Source organism: Ranitomeya variabilis, chromosome 4, assembly GCF_051348905.1.
Source record: "Ranitomeya variabilis isolate aRanVar5 chromosome 4, aRanVar5.hap1, whole genome shotgun sequence".
NCBI lineage: Eukaryota > Metazoa > Chordata > Amphibia > Anura > Dendrobatidae > Ranitomeya > Ranitomeya variabilis.
The window spans coordinates 282,684,075-282,706,146 of NC_135235.1; the positions used below are offsets into that span (position 1 = coordinate 282,684,075).

Below are 22,072 nucleotides of genomic sequence, written 5' to 3' on the forward strand. Positions count from 1 at the left end.
AGGCATAGGGGAGAAGTGATATAGGGCGATAGCTAGATACAGAGGATGGGTCAAGAGAGGGCTTTTTGAGGATAGGTGTTATGGAGGCATGTTTAAAGCTTGAGGGGAAAACACCAGTTGTTAGTGATATGTTGAAGAGATGGGTTAGGGTTGGGATGAAGACTGTGGTGAGGTTTGGGATGAAGTGGGATGGGATCGGGTCAAGTGCACAGGTGGTGAGATGTGATCTTGAGAGTAGAGTGGAGAGTCGATCTTCTGTAATGGTTCTATCTATCTATTTGTTATCTATCCATCTATCTATCTATCCATCCATCCATCTGTGTGTAATGGAGTGTGGGTTGGACAAATGTAAAAGAGGAGGTTGGACAGAAATGACATCACAAATCTTTTTGAAGATAGAGGGGGGAGAGGAGGGAGGGGTTGGGGTATGTTTTGGAGTGGGTGTGCCAGGTGCAGAGTTACAGGCGAGTGCAATGCATCATGGAACTTGTAGTATTAGAGCACAATAAGTCAGGAGAAAGGAAGTTGTCGATTAACCCCATGAGAGCTGGATCCAGCACTAAAGATGTGCTGCTACAGCATGATAAAAGGTAATATTGCTAAAATAAACACAGTGGATGTTTTCAGTGGCACATAATAGCAAGATTTATGAAAAAAAAAAGTTATAGTAGTGGACAACTTCTTTAACCTTCTTCTCCCTATTTCTGTCCACTGCATTCTTCATATACAGTCATATGAAAAAGTTTGGGCACCCCTATTAATCTTAAGCTTAATGTTTTATAAAAATTGTTTTTTTTGCAACAGCTATTTCAGTTTCATATATCTAATAACTGTTGGACACAGTAATGTTTCTGCCTTGAAATGAGGTTTATTGTACTAACAGAAAATGTGCAATCTGCATTCAAACAAAATTTGACAGGTGCATAAGTATGGGCACCCTTATCATTTTCTTGTTTTAAATACTCCTACCTACTTTTTACTGACTTACTAAAGCACTTTTTTTGGTTTTGTAACCTCATTGAGTTTTGAACTTCATAGCTAGGTGTATGCAATCATGAGAAAAGCTACTTAAAGTTGCCACTTGCAAGTTGTTCTCCTGTTTGAATCTCCTCTGAAGAGTGGCATCATGGGCTCCTCAAAACAACTGTCAAATGATCTGAAAACAAAGATTATTCAACATAGTTGTTCAGGGGAAGGATACAAAAAGCTGTCTCAGAGATTTAACCTGTCAATTTCCACTGTGAGGAACATAGTAAGGAAATGGAAGAACACAGGTACAGTTCTTGTCAAGGCCAGAAGTGGCAGGCCAAGAAAATAATCAGAAAGGCATTGAAGAAGAATGGTGAGATCAGTCAAGGACAATCCTCAGACCATCTCCAGAGAGCTGCAGCATCAACTTGCTGCAGATGGTGTCACTGTGCATCGGTCAACTATACACCGCACTGTGTTTTTTTGCCACCATGCATAACTCCTTTTTGTATTACCAAACAACTCAATCTTGGTTTCATGAGTCAACAGGACCTTCTTCCAAAAAGAAATTGGCTTCTCCAAATGTGCTTTTGCATACCTCAGCCGACTCTGTTTGTGGCGTGCTTGCAGAAACGGCTTCTTTCGCATCACTCTCCCATACAGCTTCTCCTTGTGCAAAGTGCGTTGTATAGTTGACCGATGCACAGTGACACCATCTGCAGCAAGTTGATGCTGCAGCTCTCTGGAGGTGGTCTGAGGATTGTCCTTGACTGATCTCACCATTCTTCTTCTCTGTCTTTCTGATGTTTTTCTTGGCCTGCCACTTCTGGCTTTGACAAGAACTGTACCTGTGTTCTTCCATTTCCTTACTATGTTCCTCACAGTGGAAATTGACAGGTTAAACCTCTGAGACAGCTTTTTGTATCCTTCCGCTGAACAACTATGTTGAATAATCTTTGTTTTCAGATCATTTGACAGTTGTTTTGAGGAGCCCATGATGCCACTCTTCAGAGGAGATTCAAACAGGAGAACAACTTGCAAGTGGCAACTTTAAGTAGCTTTTCTCATGATTGCATACACCTAGCTATGAAGTTCAAAGCTCAATGAGGATACAAAACCAAAAAAAGTGCTTTAGTAAGTCAGTAAAAAGTAGGTAGGAGTATTTAAAACAAGAAAATGATAAGGGTGCCCATACTTATGCACCTGTCAAATTTTGTTTGGATGCAGATTGCACATTTTCTGTTAGTACAATAAACCTCATTTCAAGGCAGAAACATTACTGTGTCCAACAGTTATTAGATATACGAAACTGAAATAGCTGTTGCAAAAAAATCAATTTTTATAAAACATTAAGCTTAAGATTAATAGGGGTGCCCAAACTTTTTCATATGACTGTACATCTGTGGAGACGTGGCCGCACGCCAAACGTGGACATTTTCCCATTGTGAGTCATGGAACATGTAGTGACAGGAATCAGGTGGTTTGTTCTGGGGCATGTACCTGTATGTGATCTGCATCTACTCTTCCCTTGTCAGATCTCTTTTTAGAATCTCCTTAATGCCAAAATAAGGGTGAGTAGGAATTGATATGAAGGGTAGACACAATTTGCCTTATCTGCCTGTGAGCCAAAATTACTCTGGGCAGGAGAAGTCAATGACTGGGCAGAGGGAAGGGAATGGGCTTGTCTGGACCTGGGCAATAGTGATTGACTGATCGGAAGTTCTAATTTCCTATTTTCAGACATATCACCATCAGTTTGTTCTCTAAATAATATGTTATAACTTATAACGTACACGTTAGCGGCTAAAGAACTTCTTTGACTTTTCTAGTTTAGCCCACGATTCGAAGAGCAACTTTAGTTTCTCTAAAAAGATCTGCACACTGTATAACTGACACCAATAAACATAACAAAAATACATTTTTTTTATAAGGATTTGTTCCCAGTTAATGACACAGCACCAACATGTTTTGCGGTGCTTTACTGGGATAATTTATTTTACGGACAATTTGGAAGAAAGTCCCAATTTACCTATCAGTATGTCTTTGGTGTGTGGGAGGAAACCGGAGAACCCGGAGGAAACCCACGCAGACACGGGGAGAACATACAAACTCCATGCAGAAGTCCGTGGTCGGATTTGCTTCCACGACCCGGGTGCTGCAGACTCCAGTGCTAACCACTGAGCCACCGTGCTGCCCGTGAGATGGTGAAAAGATGATGTTATGGTGGAAGCCTGAGATTTGACTTTCCATCAGTCTTCAGGATGACGTTGTCCATGTACTGCCATCTTGTCGGGGCCGATCTTATGACTGATAGATCCCCTCAGGTTGGGGTTACAAGAAAAAATTTGTTGTAACAGCGGCTGCACACGTTCTTCTCAGTGTTTAGAGAATTCGTCCAACGTCCAATTCTATGGAGAGAGAAAAATCTTATATAAAAGACAGATCTGAAAGTTACAAAAACATCCAAAATCAATGACGGAGCCTCTCCATGTCTAACTGCAGAATGGTAAAGTAACTAAAACATTAACATAAAAAATACAGAAATATCCCCCCATCCGGTATCAGGTAATGTCCATGGTTAATATGAGTCTTATCTTACCTGCCCTGGCACCCTGAGCATTGGTATAGCACCGGGTAGTGGAACTCCCAAGTGTTGAATACCAAAATGGGCGGGAGGTCAGGGTGGATCTGTGCCGCCTTCTCACAATATTGCTCCCATAGCTGGTGATGGCCAAAGTCTCCATTGCCATCAATGAGCCAGCAGGCAGCATGACACATCTCGTGTATAATTGTGTCTCTGAGTCGATCTGTGGACAAAGCAGCATTTAATTACAATCATGAGTAAAGACATACGGAAGATATCACCCAGCAAATCCATAAATTGTGCCCGATGTGAAGCCTACCTGCAGAATCGCAGATTTTATCCGATAACTGGATGATGGCGGAGCGCTGCCCATTATTCAGCACGAAGCCGGTGCGCCCGGTAATTTTACGCAGCCTTTTATTCCAACTGATGTCCAAATCTGCAGGAAGCTTCAGAGGAAAGAAGGAGAAAATACAGAATATAGAGGTATATACTATATACACTGGATACACTAACCCTAGCTCTAACCCTCCAGTCACTAGCCTACATATCACCCCATACCTACAGAATATGGAGGTATATACTTTATACACTGGATACTCTAACCCTAGCTCTAACCCTTCATCCCCGTGTTACCCTATACTTGCAGAATATAGGGGTACATACTATAATATTATATACACTGGATACTTTAACCCTTCATCCCCATGTTACCCTATACTTGCAGAATATAGAGGTACATACTATAATACTATATACACTGGATACTCTAACCCTAGCTCTAACCCTCCATCGCTATCCTCCATATCACCCCATACCTACAGAATATGGAGGTATATACTTTATACACTGGATACTCTAACCCTAGCTCTAACCCTTCATCCCCGTGTTACCCTATACTTGCAGAATATAGGGGTACATACTATAATACTATATACACTGGATACTCTAACCCTTCATCCCTGTGTCACCCTATACCTGCAGAATATAGAGGTACATACTATATACACTAAATATACTAATCCAAGCTCTAACCCTCCAGTCACTATCCTCCATATCACCCCATACCTACAGTATATAGAGGTATGTACTATATACACTGGATACTCTAACCCTAGCTCTAACCCTTCATCCCCGTTTCACCCTATACCTGCAGAATATAGAGGTACATACTATATACACTAAATATACTAATCCAAGCTCTAACCCTCCAGTCACTATCCTCCATATCACCCCATACCTACAGTATATAGAGGTATGTACTATATACACTGGATACTCTAACCCTAGCTCTAATCCTCCGGTCACTATACCCCATATCACCACATGCCTACAGAATATAGAGGTATATACTATATTCACCGTGGATACAGTAACCCTAGGTCTAACCCTTCATCCCTGTGTCACCCTATACCTACAGAATATAGAGATAATTACACTGGATACAGTAACCCTAGGTCTAACCCTTCATCCCCGTGTCACCCTATACCTACAGAATATAGAGATATATACACTGGATACAATAACCCTAGCTCTAACCCTTCATCCCCGTGTCACCCTATTCGGGGTGTGGGTTGTAACTAAATACCTGGTTCTCAAAGACGGTCCGATTAAAAAACTTGTACAAACGTCGTGTCAACTTCTCTTTGTACTTATAGAAGTTGGTGACGTATTTCGATGTGGGAGAAGACAGATCTTTCAGGAAACAGTTATTGATGGGACGCTCCTGTCTCCTGGTTAGAAACATCAAAGATATATATTATGGTCGTACACGACCCACAAACACACGGCTGACGCCTTATCTGAGAATATGCCAATAACAGCGCCACATAGTGACCAGATAACATGAAAATGACTCGGATAATACGGATATATAGGAATACATTACCTCGCTGTCTCCTCCTGTACAAAGTTGGATCGGGAAGAATCGGGCTCTAAAGAAAAGAACAAATGTCATCATTTACTTCTGCGTCGTTCAGTTTTCCTAAACAATAAAAATTCTAATTTCTTATTTTACAGGAAGGAGTTTATGATCCTTCCAGACGCTTTATTGCATACCTGACTCCATATTAATCAGGTGGAGACCAGAACTGCCATCTTCATTTCCAAGGCTCCTCGGAGACCTCGGAATAAGTGGATGAGACTGAAATAAAGAAACACAAAGACCTAAACATTGAGATTTAAGAAGCAGCGATATAGCGGTATATTCTCAGAATGCGGCATCCATTTCTTCTTGAAACCCAAAGCCACAGATTGTGGTGGAGAGAAACGAGCTCTCACCTGATGGACGTTCTCATCACTGCTGCCGTCCTGTATGTCGGATGCAGAAATTCTGCGGCGTTTTCCATTGATCGGTGACTGGGAAGAAAAAAAATAAAAATAAAATAATTTTTTATTCCAATTTTTAGAAATTTTAAACCAAGATATCGTCTTATTATCGAGAATCAATTTTAAATTATATATAATATTGTGTAGGGTATGAAGTCTGGTCCTGGGGTACAGCAGAGGAGACTTACAAATCTAGTGCTTAACACATAGGGCCTGATCCATTCCTATATATGCGTATGTTTTTTGGTGTTTTGTGCTTTTATTTTTTGCCATCAAATTCACCATATTTGAAGACTATTTTATATGAGTTAACCCATTTGTTTTTTTTTTGCTTACTACTGGTGTAGGAATTTGGGGTTTCTAGCTATTTTTGCCTGGTTCATTACTTGCAAATTTTCAAAAAGATGCCAGATTTGTCCCGAATGTTTTCAAGTCTTACCCTGGAGTGATTCATAGTGTCATAGTTTTTAAGCTCTCAGTTTAATTTTTGCGACATTTGACATTTCTGTGCTCAAAAGTCGAAAAAATAGTTAAAGACTGGCAAAACACAATTTTTTTTACTTTGGTTAAAATTGATGAAGTGAGTGCACCATGTTGATGAATGTGGCAAACAAAATTAAATTATCAAATACCGCAAGTAAAAAATAAACCGAAAAGGGACTTAAATCCCTCTACAAAAGATGAATACAGAAGTCATCTCTCACCTGGTCACTGCTGCCGCTGTTCTCTGGATCATATTCCTTAATAAATCGCTTATTTTTAGGCATTTTGTTCAACAGAAATGCAAAACAAAACACAATCTCCACAAACTCTAAAACCCTCAGTTAGAATGTTCGCAAGCGAGCCTTTTATCACGCCTTTCTGTTATGTCATCATCACCTGTGTGACATCGTCACTCTATGGAACTCTGATACCGTGATGTAATAGTGCTAGATGTGATAATTGCTAGAATATATAAATATATATATATATATATATATATATACTGTATATATATATATATATATATATATATATATATATATATATATATATATATAAACACACACACAGTGGCTTGCAAAAGTATTCACTCGCTTGGTTTTCTATTTCAAATGTATTTATTACATTTTTAAAAGGGAAAAGGAAAAAAGGGGCAAGTGGAAGAAAAGAGGAAGAGGGGGAGAAAAACAGGTATAAGGGGGGGGGAAGGGAAAGTGTGGGAAGGGGAAAAAAAAGGAAAAAGAAAACTGGAAAGTTAAAATGACAAACCCTATTAAAGAAAGGGAAAAGACAAGTAAACATACTAGTTACAGTTATAAGACATGACTAAATGTTGCTGAAAATAACAATTCCTGGTAAAATAAAGTCAGAAAGAAAAAATAAGCATACAAGCAATGGTACAAGTCAAGTATGTGTATAGGCAGAAAAACAACAATAGTAATAATAAAAGTAGCTTGGTCAATTATTACTAACAATATACACACATAGATGGGAAAAAAAATAAAAAAATATTGCCTAAAATGTATGAATACTTGTCAGAGTCTGGGAGTACCATAAAAGTAACCCTAGAACTTGGCAGAGGGAAAATTTGGTTTAAAATGTAAAATATACAGAGTGGATTTGGGCCATTATAGTAACATTATACTGAAAGCTATAATAGAATGCCTCTTGTCGCTTTCTTCTTGACCATAGAAGTAGTATATATATATCCAATGTTGTAAATACGGCAATGAGATGTAAGCCAGGGAGAGGAAAGAAAATTTCTCCTAAAAATTTGGAGAAAATATTTTGTAATCCAGGTTAAGTAATTAACTGATTGAAAAAATTAGTGAAGAAAAAAGTCCATCATGTGGGAAAAAAAACATGTTGAAGTGTAGGAGTAGATATTTCAAGTTGGTTTAGAAAATCAAGACCTTCCTCCGGAGACGAGATGATGATTGTCTTTGAAGCGTATTTCACCTGCAAAAAAAGATACTTGGGTCCAGTCATAAAGAATTTATCATGTGCATATGTATTCACATCTTTTGCTATGAAGCCCCTAAAAATTTGTCACAGAAGTAAGGAAGTATTCCACCGTCAGGATTAGAGATGAGTGAACTTTTCAAGGTTCGGTTCAGATTCGGCGAATGGCCCGATGTTCATCGAACAGTTAGTCACACAATTTGGCAAACATATCTGAACCCCATTGAATTCAATGGGAGGCAAAACCAAACGCATAGCCAACACCTTCAGAGGGGCCAAACAGCTCCCAAAACAGCTCAAATTAGGGGCAGACACCAGGAAAAGTGGCATCAATTGACCCAGAGTACAAATAGCATAATTGTGCAGCATGGATGCATGGGACAGGGCCTGGACCAGCATTTCTAGCTGAAACATTGATCAGTAGCTGGTGGATGAGTGACAGGTGTAGGCCTGCTATGCTGGGAGCCCTGACAAAATCAGATAACACACATGAAGAAGAAAAGTGGCATCAATTTAGCCACAGTAGAAATTTGCTGATGGCAGAGCAGCAGTCAGCGATGTAGCATACATGAGGTATCAGGGTTTACTGTGTGGTGACGGACACGGATTCTGTTGCATTAGTGATTTTCCCATCCCTCTCCTTGCAGAGGAAATCATGGATGCTCTGCTTTTTGTCTACACTCATGCACAACCTAGGTGATCTTTCACGTATCACCTTTCAAATTGCCTTGCATGTGCCTTTCTCCATATCTACAGGTTTTGTGATCTGACATCTCTAAAGATACTTCAACCCGAATTCAGTTTCCCTCTTAATCTCTGCTCCTATTACTAACACTGATAGAAAAGAAATTGAGAGGAAAAAACGCCAATAGAGTCAAAGGACAGTGTGCTTTAGAATCTATACAGCAGGAAAACCAGCTAGATGAAGGAGTTGTACAGATTTTACAGCAGTAAAATGTTTTGAATGTATGGAATAAGCATTCATCTTTATCCACTGATTGAAGTTCACTTACCCCGAGATTTTGCATTGTGAGTGAAATAGAAGTCCTGGTCACGCATAATATTTTTCACTTTGCATAAATATTTTCCACAATCCATTTTAGTCACCCTTAAGATCCGGAGACTAGAAAAATAATCATTTTATTGCAATGTTGCAGCTGCCAAAAAAAATGTAATTCTGGCATTTTTTTTTTAATTTTTTTTTATAGCACCATTATTAATCGGATAAATTTATTTTATATTTTGATAGATCAGACTTTTACGAAAGCATCGAAACAAAAAATGTGTTTTTTTGTTTGTTTTATTTTTAATGGGGGAAAAACGGGGGTGATTTAACGTTTTTTTTTTTTCATATGTAAATATTTTTTCCCTCCACTTTCTACTGTATGTAGTAGTCCCCTTAGGAGACTTAAAGCTGCGATCATTTGATCACTTGTGCTGTGCGTAGCAGCGCATCAGCCCTGCTATATATAGCTAAAATTGGGCGTTCACAGGAGGATGATAAGGACAGGCATGGGGGTCTTCAGCTTCTGTTATCCTATTAAATCCATCTGTCAATCTGTAATAGCGGCATTTTTGTTTTGCTCATTCTGCAAATTCAGCACGCTGATCTGGGTCATCCTCGTTGAGATGCTGCAGCAGCTGGATTTTGTAAGGGAGCCATTTGTGAGTAGCTAATATCCGCCAAAGGGATGTTCGAATTATGCCAGATTGGCGCAATGAATTTGCTGAATGGGCAAAACAGAAATTGGAACAGGACCCTCAGTTTAAACAGAACATTATGTTCAGTGATGAGGCAAACTTTTTTGGGTGGCCCATTTATATGGATACACCTAAATAACATGGGAATGGTGACAGTTTTCTTGCGTAGGGTGCTTTGCATTGAAATTTGCAATGACCTGGGTACTGCGTTCCCCAGACATCAACACAATTTCTATCCGCTCCTCACGTGTTAACCTCTGCGATATGTCAAAGGCTGTAAGCAAAGAGAAACTTGTAAATAACTCATGAAAGAATCAAGTTATGTTAAAATCAAGCACACCATTGTTTTTCTTGTGAAATTCTCAATAAGTTTGAGGTGTCACAACACCCTCTTTTCATTGGAAAAATTAAAGTTGGATCCAAAATGGCCGACTTCAAAATGGCCGGCATGGTCACCACCCATCTTGAAAAGTTTTCCCCTTCCATATACTAATGTGCCACAAACAGGAAGTTGGTATCACCATCCATTCCCATTTTATTTAGGTGCATCCATATACATGGCCCACTATATATATATGTATATATATATATATATATATATATATATATATATATATATATATATACATATACATATATATATATATATATATATATATATATATATATATATATACTAGATGGTGGCCCGATTCTAACGCATCGGGTATTCTAGAATATGTATGTAGTTTATTTGTGAAGATTTCAGAATAATGCAATGAATACACAGGATTCGGCCAGCCGGGCGTGACCAATTAGTGAGCATATAACACAGCCCACGTAGTATATAGCACAACCACGTAGTATATAGCACAGCCACATAGTATATAACACAGCCCACGTAGTATATAACACAGCCCACGTAGTATATAACACAGCCACGTAGTATATAGCACAGCTGCATAGTATATTGCACAGCCACATAGTATATAGTACAGCCCACGTAGTATATAGCACAGCAACGTAGTATATAACAGCCCACGCAGTATATAACACAGCCCACGTAGTATATAACAGCCCACATAGTATATAGCAATGTGGGCACCATATCCCTGTTAAAAAAAAAAAAAAAAATGTTATATACTCACCTTCCGGCGGCCCCCAGATCCAGCCGAAGCCTTTATCGATGCTCCTCGCAACGCTCCATTCCCAGTAATGCCTTGCGGCAATAACCTGTGATCATGTAGTGTGTAGCGGTCTCGCGAGACCGCTACGTCATCTGGGGTCATTGCCTCAATGCATTCTTGGGACCGGAGCGTCGCGAGGAGCAGGAAAGGCTTCCGCAGACGCCGGAAGGTGAAAATCTAATGATTTTTTTTTTAATTATTTTTAACATTATATGTTTTTACTATTGTTGCTGCATAGGCAGCATCAATAGTAAAAAGTTGGTCACACTTACAGGGTTAATGGCAGCGTTAACAGACTGCGTTACACCGCATTATGCCGCGGTGTAATGCAGTCCGTTTAATGGACTGCTAAAACGCTATGTGGGCGCTGACTGGTGGGAAGTATGGAGGGGGCACTCACTGGAAGGCCGATTCGCGGACGAACTGTGCCTGTCGCTGATTGATCGCGCCCAGACGGCCGATCAGCGATGCAGGATTTCCGTGACAGACAGACAAACAGACAGATGGAAGTGGACCTTAGACAATTATATATACAGTTAGGTCCATATATATTTGGACAGAGACAACATTTTTCTCATTTTGGTTATAGACATTACCACAATGAATTTTAAACAAAACAATTCAGATGCAGTTGAAGTTCAGACTTTCAGCTTTCATTTGAGGGTATCCACATTAAAATTGGATGAAGGGTTTAGGAGTTTCAGCTCCTTAACATGTGCCACCCTGTTTTTAAAGGGACCAAAAGTAATTGGACAGATTCAATAATTTTAAATAAAATGTTCATTTCTAGTACTTGGTTGAAAACCCTTTGTTGGCAATGACTGCCTGAAGTCTTGAACTCATGGACATCACCAGACGCTGTGTTTCCTCCTTTTTGATGCTCTGCCAGGCCTTCACTGCGGTGGTTTTCAGTTGCTGTTTGTTTATGGGCCTTTCTGTCTGAAGTTTAGTCTTTAACAAGTGAAATGCATGCTCAATTGGGTTGAGATCAGGTGACTGACTTGGCCATTCAAGAATATTCCACTTCTTTGCTTTAATAGATTCCTGGGTTGCTTTGGCTTCATGTTTTGGGTCATTGTCCATCTGTAGTATGAAACGACGACCAATCAGTTTTGCTGCATTTGGCTGAATCTGAGTGCCCAGTATGGCTCTGAATACCTCAGGATTCATTCGGCTGCTTCTGTCCTGTGTCACATCATCAATAAACACTAGTGACCCAGTGCCACTGGCAGCCATGCATGCCCAAGCCATCACACTGCCTCCGCCGTGTTTTACAGATGATGTGGTATGCTTTGGATCATGAGCTGTACCAAGCCTTCGCCATACTTTTCTCTTTCCATCATTCTGGTAGAGGTTCATCTTGGTTTCATCTGTCCAAAGAATGTTCTTCCTGAACTGTGCTGGCTTTTTTAGATGTTTTTTAGCAAAGTCCAGTCTAGCCTTTTTATTCTTGACACTTATGAGTGGCTTGCACCGTGCAGTGAACCCTCTGTATTTACTTTCATGCAGTCTTCTCTTTATGATAGATTTGGATATTGATACGCCGACCTCCGGGAGAGTGTTGGTCACTTGGTTGGCTGTTGTGAAGGGGTTTCTCTTCACCATGGAGATTATTCTGCGATCACCCACCACTGTTGTCTTCCGTGGGCGCCCAGGTCTTTTTGCATTGATGAGATCACCAGTGCTTTCTTTCCTTCTCAGGATGTACCAAACTGTACATTTTGCCACTCCTAATATTGTAGCAATTTCTCGGATGGGTTTTTTCTCTGTTTTCACAGCTTAAGAATGGCTTGTTTCACCTTCATGGAGAGCACTTTTGACCGCATGTTTACTTCATAGGAAAACTTTCCAAATGCAAGCACCACACCTCAAATCAACTCCAGGCCTTTTATCTGCTTAGTTGAGAATGACATAATGAAGGGATTGCCCACACCTGTCCATGAAATAGCCTTGGAGTCAATTGTCCAATTACTTTTGGTCCCTTTAAAAAACAGGGTGGCACAGGTTAAGGAGCTGAAACTCCTAAACTCTTCATCCAATTTTAATATGGATACCCTCAAATGAAAGCTGAAAGTCTGAACTTCAACTGCATCTGAATTGTTTTGTTTAAAATTAAATTGTGGTAATGTCTATAACCAAAATGAGAAAAATGTTGTCTCTGTCCAAATATATATGGACCTAACTGTATATAGATATATATATACAGTATATACAGTACAGACCAAAAGTTTGGACACACCTTCTCATTTAAAGATTTTTCTGTATTTTCATGACTATGAAAATTGTACATTCACACTGAAGGCATCAAAACTATGAATTAACACATGTGGAATTATATACTTAACAAAAAAGTGTGAAACAACTGAAATTATATCTTATATTCTAGGTTCTTCAAAGTAGCCACCTTTTGCTTTGATGACTGCTTTGCACACTCTTGGCATTCTCTTGATGAGCTTTAAGTAAAGTGGAAAATCAAATTACAGGCTGGTCCAGCTTCAGTGGATATGCCTCAAAACAAGGAAAGGATGCTCAGTAGTGTGTGGCCTCCACGTGCCTGTATGACCTCTATACAATGCCTTGGCATGCTCCTGATGAGGTGGTGGATGGTCTCCTGAGAAATCTCCCTGACCTGGACTAAAGCATCCGCCAACTCCTGGGCAGTCTGTGGTGCAATGTGACGTTGGTGGTGGATGGTGCGAGACATGATGTCCCAGGTGTGTTCAATCGGATTCAGGTCTGGAGAATGGGCGGACCAGTCCATAGCTTCAATGCCTTCTTCTTGCAGGAACTGCTAACACACTCCAGCCACATGAGGTCTGGCATTGTCCTGCATTAGGAGGAACCCAGGGCCAACCGCACCAACATGTTTTCTCACAAGGGGTCTGAGGATCTCATCTCAGTACCTAATGGCAGTCAGGCTACCTCTGGCGAGCACATGGAGGGCTGTGCGGCCCTCCAAAGAAATGCTACCCCACACCATTACTGACCCACTGCCAAACCGGTCATGCTGAAGGATGTTGCAGGCAGCAGATCGCTCTCCACGGCATCTCGAGAATCTGTCACGTCTGTCACATGAGCTCAGTGTGAACCTGCTTTCATCTGTGAAAAGCACAGGGTGCCAGTGGCAAATTTGCAAATCCTAGTGTTCTGTGGCAAAAGCCAAGCGTCCTGCACCGTGTTGAGCTGTGAGCACAACCCCCATCTGTGGATGTCGGGCACTCCGACCATCCTCATGGAGTCAGTTTCTAACCGTTTGTGCAGACACATGCACATTTGTGGCCTGCTGGAGGTCATTTTGCAGGGCTCTGGCAGTGCTCCTCCTGTTCCTCCTTGCATAAAGGCTAAGGTAGCGGTCTTGCTGCTGGGTTGTTGCTCTCCTACGGCCCCCTCCATGTTTCCTGGTGTAGTGGCCTGTCTCCTGGTAGCACCTCCAGCCTCTGGACACTACGCTGACAGCAAACCTTCTTGTCACAGCTCGCATTGATGTGCCATCCTGGATGAGCTGCACTACCTGAGCCACTTGTGTGGGTTGTAGAGTCCATCTTATGCTACCATGAGTGTGAAAGCACAACCAACATTCAAAAGTGACCAAAACAACAGCCAGAAAGCATCTTCATAGGGGTTGTCTTGATAGTTGCCAATAATTTTCATCTGTTGTCTATTCCATTTGCACAACAGCATGTGAAATTGATTGTCAATCACTGTTGGACAGTTTGATTTCACAGAAGTTTGATTTACTTGGAGTTATATTCTGTCGTTTAAGTGTTCCCTTTATTTTTTGAGCAGTTGAACAAAGGTTGAACAAAGTAATCATGGCCTTTCTGGCCTAATGGCAAAACAAAGATAAAATCCAATAAAGTCCTTTTTTTCCTGCGAGATTCACTCGCAGGGAACACTCGTAGTCCTCAGCACCCCCTAGAGCTACAGTCTGGAGACATTTAACTCCCCAGTCACACTCTTGAGGTGGAGATATGGTGAGTAGGTGTCCCGCCCATCTCTCACCTACTCACCAAAAACCCAATCCCTTATCAATTCTGGTTAGCCCCTTCAGCACATAACATGCTGGAGAGAAATTTATGGGTTTCAAATCATGTAAGAAAGCAATCTTCTTGATATATTCACATTCCTCACTATTCAAGTAGCAACAGCAAGAAGGCAAATGAATGAGGTATTAGGTTCCCATGAATGCTGGCAGCTGGTGTCCATCTGCTGGGATCACCAATGACTCTGAGAACTGGGCTCTTTAGAGCCCTGTCTGAATGGAGCGATGGTCTACCCTCTGCTCAGTTCCCCCTGTTGTTGAGCACAGTACTTCCCAGTCCCATAGAGAATGGATACAAAGACCGGAAAGGGAATGGAAGTCAGCTCACCACATTAAGAAGCACCTTGCTGTGTCAGGTGAAGCCACACGGAGTCCTCCCAGTCCAGGACGTGGAAAGAAATCAAAGATGAAATAAGTCACAAGCGGCAAATATCCACTATATAAATTGATGATCCGGTTGGCATAAAAAATTGCATTTTATTGTCTCAACATAAGAAATATAAAAACTGGCCACTTAAGAGGATAGAATGTATAGAAACCTATTCTATGCATGACATCCTCTTAGGTTGCCAGTTTTTATATTTCTTATGTTGAGACAATAAAAGGCAATTTTTTTTTTCTTTTATTCCAACTGGATCATCAATTTATATAGTGGATATTTGCTGCTGGAGGACCTTCTTCGTCATAGTGAATGGATGGGAACCTCTGTGCCATTTACGGGTTTTCATAGAGCTCCTTTTTTCTCTAACAGAGCTGTTAATCCCATGTTGTGCATAGAGTTGCGTTATAAAATGTTGGCTGCTTGCAGTTACCAATAGAGGGAGCTTGTGAGCTCAGCGCAAACAATAATATTAGAACGTTTACCGCAGTGAGCTCATTAACACCCCCTAGTGTTGACCGTCGGTAGCAAGAATTTAAATCTTCGATTATGCTGAACATTTGCAGCTTCAACTGCTATAAAAAATAAATTGTGAAATGAATCAGCTCAGAATTTTGGAACTATTTAGATAGAATGTTTAAAGGAATTTTTTAAAGTTTTTTTTTATTACAACTATAGCATTACTTTAAGTAAAAACATTTATATTATGTATTTGTTACCATTACAGTCTTCACCATTGAATCCTGCACAGAGGATAAACTGGGAGGAAATATACATTGATATTTAAAGATGTTATTACCAAACTCTATAACCCAGAGCACACACTCTGTAAAACAACGTTATGTAATGTTGTGACAGCAGGTGACCGACCCTGACTTAGTACTGAGTCCTTACTGGAGTAGAAGCCAATACTCCACAGGTAGTTGCAGTTGAAACCAGAACATACAATATATAAAAATACATATACACATGTTTTTCTCAATATCTGACACAAAGTCAGAATAAACCTTTCCCGTTTTATGACAATTAGGATTACCATAATTATTAATATTTGCCAAATGCCAGAATAATGAGAGAAAGGGAATGTTTTGAGGCATTTTTATTACTGCAAATTCAAAAATGTATATACATTTCATTAATATGTGGTACCATTGCCCTTAAACTGAATGACTTGGGTCAAATGTTTGGGATCTCCTTCCACAAGCTTCTCACAATGATTGGTCGGAATTTGGGCCCACTCCTCCTGACAAAACTGGAGTAACTGATCCAGGTCTGTAGGCCGCCTTGATCACACCGGCCTGCGTTGTTTAATTTTTCTTAAAATCAAAGATGCTCCTATTTTTTGTTCTTTACCTTTTTTACTCTTTCCTGTAAAAAAAAAAAGTTGCACAATCCTGTAAAATGTGGCATGTCAGTTTTCAAATACACAAAAATAAAATTAGAGGGATTTTGTAATTCACTAGGGGATTGGAGAACAATTGTGCAAACATTTCGTCACAATTAGAAAAGTTTCAAATAAAGAATTAGGGTCAAACATAAAGGACCACGTCTGCATTAAAAAATATATATATATATAAGAAGTATCGTTTCTCCTTGCGGAGAGTGACATGTTAAGCATGTCGAGGTGAGGAGACTTAAAGCCGCAATGCTCCTCTAGGAAATATACAAATTGTCTCTTCAGAGAGGAGGAGGGCTAGAAATCTAGTGCCACCTATTGGAAGTAGCACTAGTTTGCTCTGACGTGGGGCAGTACCCCGAAACACAGTGTCTGAAAATTGAGATTCTGGTTTGGCTTTTATCCTAAGTCATGTGACAAGGCTCGTTAAAGGGTCGACATTGACTGTTAGGATTGCTACTTCCAATAGGTGGCACTAGAGTTTTAGTCCTCTTCCTCTCTGAAGAGACAATTTGCAAAAAAAATATACAAACAAAACCGAATAAAGTTAACTTAAAAAAGGAAGAAAATAAAAAAAAAGAACCATTTTTTACTCCAGAAATAAAAAAGAGCAAAAAGAAAGATAGATCGGGGCCTAAATGTATATACAGTATTAACAGATTACTTTTGAGAGCCTCTTAAATTGCACAGACTGTGATGGATGCTTTGCAGACACTTAACAGAACAAGAAATTGCCGTGTGCTCTGTTTGTGTACCGAGCCTGTTATAAATGCTACAATTATTGATAAAAGTGCAATCTCCCATATGTTCAGTGCATCGTGTGTCACCTGCATATAAAGGACATATTCCATATGAAGCTTTCTGTTTGTGTATCGGGTGTATATCTGTATAACTGTATCTGATCTGAGATAAGTTGGCAAGAGCGAATGGAGACTCTGGTCGGTGTAACTCATTGGATTATAAAAAGTGCCAAATAGCAACCAAAATACAATACAAAAAGACACCAAACTGGTTATTATTCACTTTATAGGTTGAAAAGAGAGCTCTGATTTATTTATTTTTTTATAGAAATAGTGCCACTATTGACCATAGGCTGTGACTGGTATTGCAACTCGCCCCTATCAAAATGAATTGAATGAGTAACATTACTCAAACGCTAATAAAACTATGGTGTTTGCAAGTATATATTGACTTGAATGTAAGGAGGCTACAGTGCTCCCAATGTGGCCTCTTCTGACAGCTGAAAGTCGTACCCCTACCAATTTACTATTCAGTCCCTATCCTAAAGATTGGCCATTCGTTCTAAAAGACTTACGGTAGGTAGATTTTCTGAAAGTTGCCTCCATGGATCGGACTGGTCAATATAAATCTATATTTGAGTGTTTTTCACCTTACTGATGAATAATAAAACTAAAGGACACTTGCGTTTTTACCTGCAGATTTTCCGTATCTAATGCATTTCTATTACAAAAGTCTGCAAATAAAACTCAGGGTACCCATGAGAGAAAATGGTCTTGTTGAGGTGTTTAAACATGCACCGCAGGTCAGCTTACGCTGTGTAAAAAAAAAACAAAAAACAGTGGGCATAAAATTTCTATAAATCCCATCCTCATTGTTGGAACCTTAAGGCTACGTGCACACGTTGCAGATTGGGGCGCAGAATTTTCTGCACAAAATCCGCATCTCCTGGCAGAAAACGCAGGTGCAGATTTGACGTTTTTTTTATGCGGATTTGATGCGGATTTTGTGCGGATTTCATGTGTTTTGTACCACTGCGGATTTCTATAATGGAAGGGCGCAGAAACGCTGCAGATCCGCACAAAAGAAGTGACATGCTACTTCTTTTGATAAGCAGCATTTTTCATGCGGAAATTTCCGCCCCATTAGCACAGCATTGTTTTTTTCGATTGATTTACATTGTACTGTAAATCACTTTGTGGATCTGCAGCATTTCTGCGCGGAAAAAAATGCAGCGGATCCGCACTAAATCCGCATCGTGTGCACATAGCCTTAGACGCTGCATCAAAAACCCACAAAAACTCATCATGGGAACTTAACCTTATTATTATTATGGTCATGCTGTGGATTTTAAAAACCTGGCATGTCCTTATCCACAAAGTACAACTTGTACAGAACTTTACTGCGTTGTGAATTTTTTGTGCTCAAATGCAAATGTCTGGTGTGACCATTTAAGGGAGTGTACCATCCTCAAATTACTAATTAAACCACTTGTACAGAAGTCTAGGGGACTTAGTTCCTGTAAAAATCATCCCTGTATTATAGATTTTCATGGTTTAGTTGCCACTACCACCTCCAAAGCCAGTGAAATTATGCCTTATCATGAGCTATTGAACTGCAAATATATATTGTTCTTGCACAAGGGCCGTTTTCTGTCTATGTTCGACCCTGCTGTGCCCTGATGGTTGTGTAACATGGCGTGGGGCAGAAACTGTGGGTGAAGTTCTTGTCTCTTACACCCCGGCACGTTACATGAAAGTGGTGGTCCTGGCTGGGTGTGTGGACTTGTGGAGGTGTGGGGGGTGCTACTCCCTTGTAGGTCGCATGTTACTGATGACTTGGGTTGGCCAGGACCGGATGTTGAGCAGTTCAATTAGGGAGACCACTGGTCAAAAATAAACTCTTAAATGAATGATGACTTGGTGGGGGTTATGTACAGCAGATAGTGAGTGAACTTGATGAACTTTTCCTTCACAATAAGGAGCATTTTCACACACAATCTCAGTTCCTTTCTGTTAACTCACTTGGTCTCTATCTCCACTGGTTCACCTGCCTTTACTACAGCCCAGCACAGTGCTACAGTTCAGTTAGTGTTTCCAATGTCCGGTTCCATGTCTTCTTTCCCCTCAAGGAACTTAGCTTCTCTGCTACTGACGCTTTGGAACTCTCACCCTGGTCACTCTCTTCATCTCACGTTCTCTGTCCCATCCTGGCCCTTTACCTCTGAGTTATAAACTCGGGGTCCTACTGCTAGGTGTCCTTTCTGAGCCCATCTCTGATTGGACTCTAGAGAAATGGGGGTACAGGATGGAGAATTGGGAGCGTGTGGGGACCATATGGAAAAGTGAGAGTGTAAGGGGATTGTATGGAGAAGTAGGGGAACAGTATATAGAGATGGTAGCATGGGGGCAGTATGGAGAGCTGAGAGCTTTGGGGACAGTATGGAGAAGTAGGGGCACAGTATAGAGAAGTTGGATTCATGTACTGAATGTGATCTGGTAATGGATTCATGTACTGACCATGGTCCTGATTGTGTACAAATGTACCAATCCATAACAGATCACCCGGCTGAGATGGTCACCTTTCTTCCACTGGTTCCCTACTGTGGCTGCTGTCACCATGCTGCTGAAGTGGGAAAGGTAAGCGCCTTATAGAGCCGAAGGTTCTAGGGACTTTTATTGTATATGAGGGATGTTAATGTGAAGGCACAGTTTGGTGTGAGCAGTATGCAGAGGAGGAAAAGTGTGGTTTTAGCACTTTATTCATCTACTGATGGTTGTTCTGGCACTGCATTCATTTACCAATAGTGGTTCTGGTGCTGCATTCATGAACTGATTGTGGTTCTTGTGCTGTATTATTATTATTTATTATTATAACACCATTTATTCCATAGCGCTTTACATGTGAGGAGGGGTATACATAATAAAAAACAAGTACAATAATCTTAATCAATACAAGTCACGACTGGTACATAAGGAGAGAGGACCCTGCCCACGAGGGCTCACAATCTACAAGGGATGGGTGAGGATACAGTAGGTGAGGGTAGATCTGGTTGTGCAGTGGTTTGGGTGATCGGTGGTTACTGCAGGTTGTAGGCTTATCGGAAGAGGTGGATCTTCAGGTTCTTTTTGAAGGTTTCCACGGTAGGCGAGAGTCTGATGTGTTGGGGTAGAGAGTTCCAGAGTATGGGGGATGCGCGGGAGAAATCTTGCATGCGATTGTGGGAAGAGGGTTAAGAGGGGAGCATAGAAGGAGATCTTGTGAGGATCGGAGGTTGCGTGCAGGTAAGTACGGGGAGACGAGGCCACAGATCTATGGAGGAGACAGGTTGTGGATGGCTTTTTCTATGTCATGGTTAGGGTTTTGAACTGGAGTCATTGGGTAATGGGGAGCCAGTGCAGGGATTGACAGAGGGGAGAGGCTGGGGAATAGTGAGGGGATAGGTGGAATAGTTGGCAGCAAAGTTTAGAATAGATTGGAGGGGTGTGAGAGTGTTAGAGGGGAGGCCACAGAGCAGGAGGTTGCAGTAGTCAATGCGGGAGATGATGAGGGCATGGATTAGAGTTTTTGCAGATTCTTGGTTTAGGAATGTACGGATCCAGGAAATATTTTTGAGTTGAAGAAAGTGGAAAGGGCTTGGATATGTGGTTTGAATGCGAGATCAGTGTCAAGGATTACCCCGAGGCTTGTGGGACTGGAGAGAGTGAGCAGCCATTTACTTTAAGGGATAGGTTTGTTGGGGAGTCGAGTGAGATGGGGGAAAGATGATGAATTCTGTTTTGTCCATGTTATGTTTTAGAAATATAGCGGAGAAGAAGGAGTTAGTAGGGTGGTGATATCTGGTCCAGAGATGTAGATCTGTGTGTCATCGGCATAGAGATGCTACTGAAAGCCATGGAACTCTATGAGCTGTCCCAGGCCAAAGGTATAGATGGAGAAGAGCAGAGGCCCTAGGACTGAATCTTGTGGGACTCCGACAGATAGGGAGCAAGGTGAGGAGGTGGTGTGTGAGTGGGAGATGCTGAATGTCCGGTCTGTTAGGTACAACAAAATCCAAGCTAGATGTTGTATTCATGTACTGACGGTGGTTATGTGTATATGGGAGCTCTGGGCCCATCATATTGTGTATAGGGAAGCTGTGGGGCATTATATAATTTATAAGGGAGCTATGGGCCCATCATACTTTTATAGGAGAGTGGTGGGGACATCATACTTTGTATAAGGGAGCTGTCGGTCCACTATACTGTATATAGCGGACCTGTATATTGGGGGACCCAGAGGACATTATTAAATGTTAAGTGGGCATTTAAATCTACAGACAGTGTCAGGTCTGTGCAGTTATACTGATTAAAATGATACCTTTGTTGATTAAATCCATCTGTACTGTAATTACTTGTATGTTCTGCAGGTCTGTTATCTACCACTGTATGGTCACCATGTGGCGGTAATATCAATGTTCGTCTTTTCAGTAACAGTGCAGTCATTTACTGAGGTTCCTCTATACCCACGGTATATGCACGGTTACCTGATTAGAGGCCCACTCAGATGTTTGCCCCGCCCCCTGAGCTGAACCCACAGCTACACCTCTGCCTGCCACTCTGGGCTGGTCCCAAACATTAAACCTAAATCTCCCTACTGTTGAGCAGAACACAACATTATCACCAATAGCGCATATCTTAATGTACATTATATACCATAGCAATACTTGTGTCTTCAAGAGGGAACGTGGGCAAGTATGTCCATCTCCTTACAATTGGGCACCACATGGAGAGGCATTATGGGAGAGCTGTGGCCCCCGGGCCAGGTTGTGCACACCTGATTTAGA

General features: G+C 40.9%; 1 protein-coding gene across 1 annotated transcript; it reads right to left on the reverse strand.

The window, feature by feature from the left end:
* Positions 1-2,923: 2,923 nt before the first annotated feature.
* Positions 2,924-6,713, reverse strand: LOC143768830 (germ cell nuclear acidic protein-like). The gene is made up of 8 exons (XM_077257460.1): positions 6,586-6,713; positions 5,834-5,911; positions 5,612-5,696; positions 5,442-5,487; positions 5,142-5,286; positions 3,873-4,002; positions 3,569-3,776; positions 2,924-3,377 (listed from the first exon to the last, which is right to left on the reverse strand). The coding sequence occupies exons 1-8, from the start codon at positions 6,646-6,648 to the stop codon at positions 3,290-3,292; spliced, it is 843 nt and encodes a 280-aa protein (XP_077113575.1). The 5' UTR covers positions 6,649-6,713; the 3' UTR covers positions 2,924-3,289.
* Between the last annotated feature and the right edge of the window lie 15,359 nt (positions 6,714-22,072).

Bases quoted from the DNA above. Each gene is read 5' to 3' on its own strand.
- LOC143768830 (XM_077257460.1), bottom strand. From the start codon at position 6,648: ATGCCTAAAAATAAGCGATTTATTAAGGAATATGATCCAGAGAACAGC. The intron at 5,697-5,833 runs GTGAGAGCTCGT...TCTTTATTTCAG, and splicing joins GTGATGAGAACGTCCATCAG to TCTCATCCACTTATTCCGAG. The intron at 5,287-5,441 runs GTAATGTATTCC...GTTTCTAACCAG, and splicing joins GTACAGGAGGAGACAGCGAG to GAGACAGGAGCGTCCCATCA.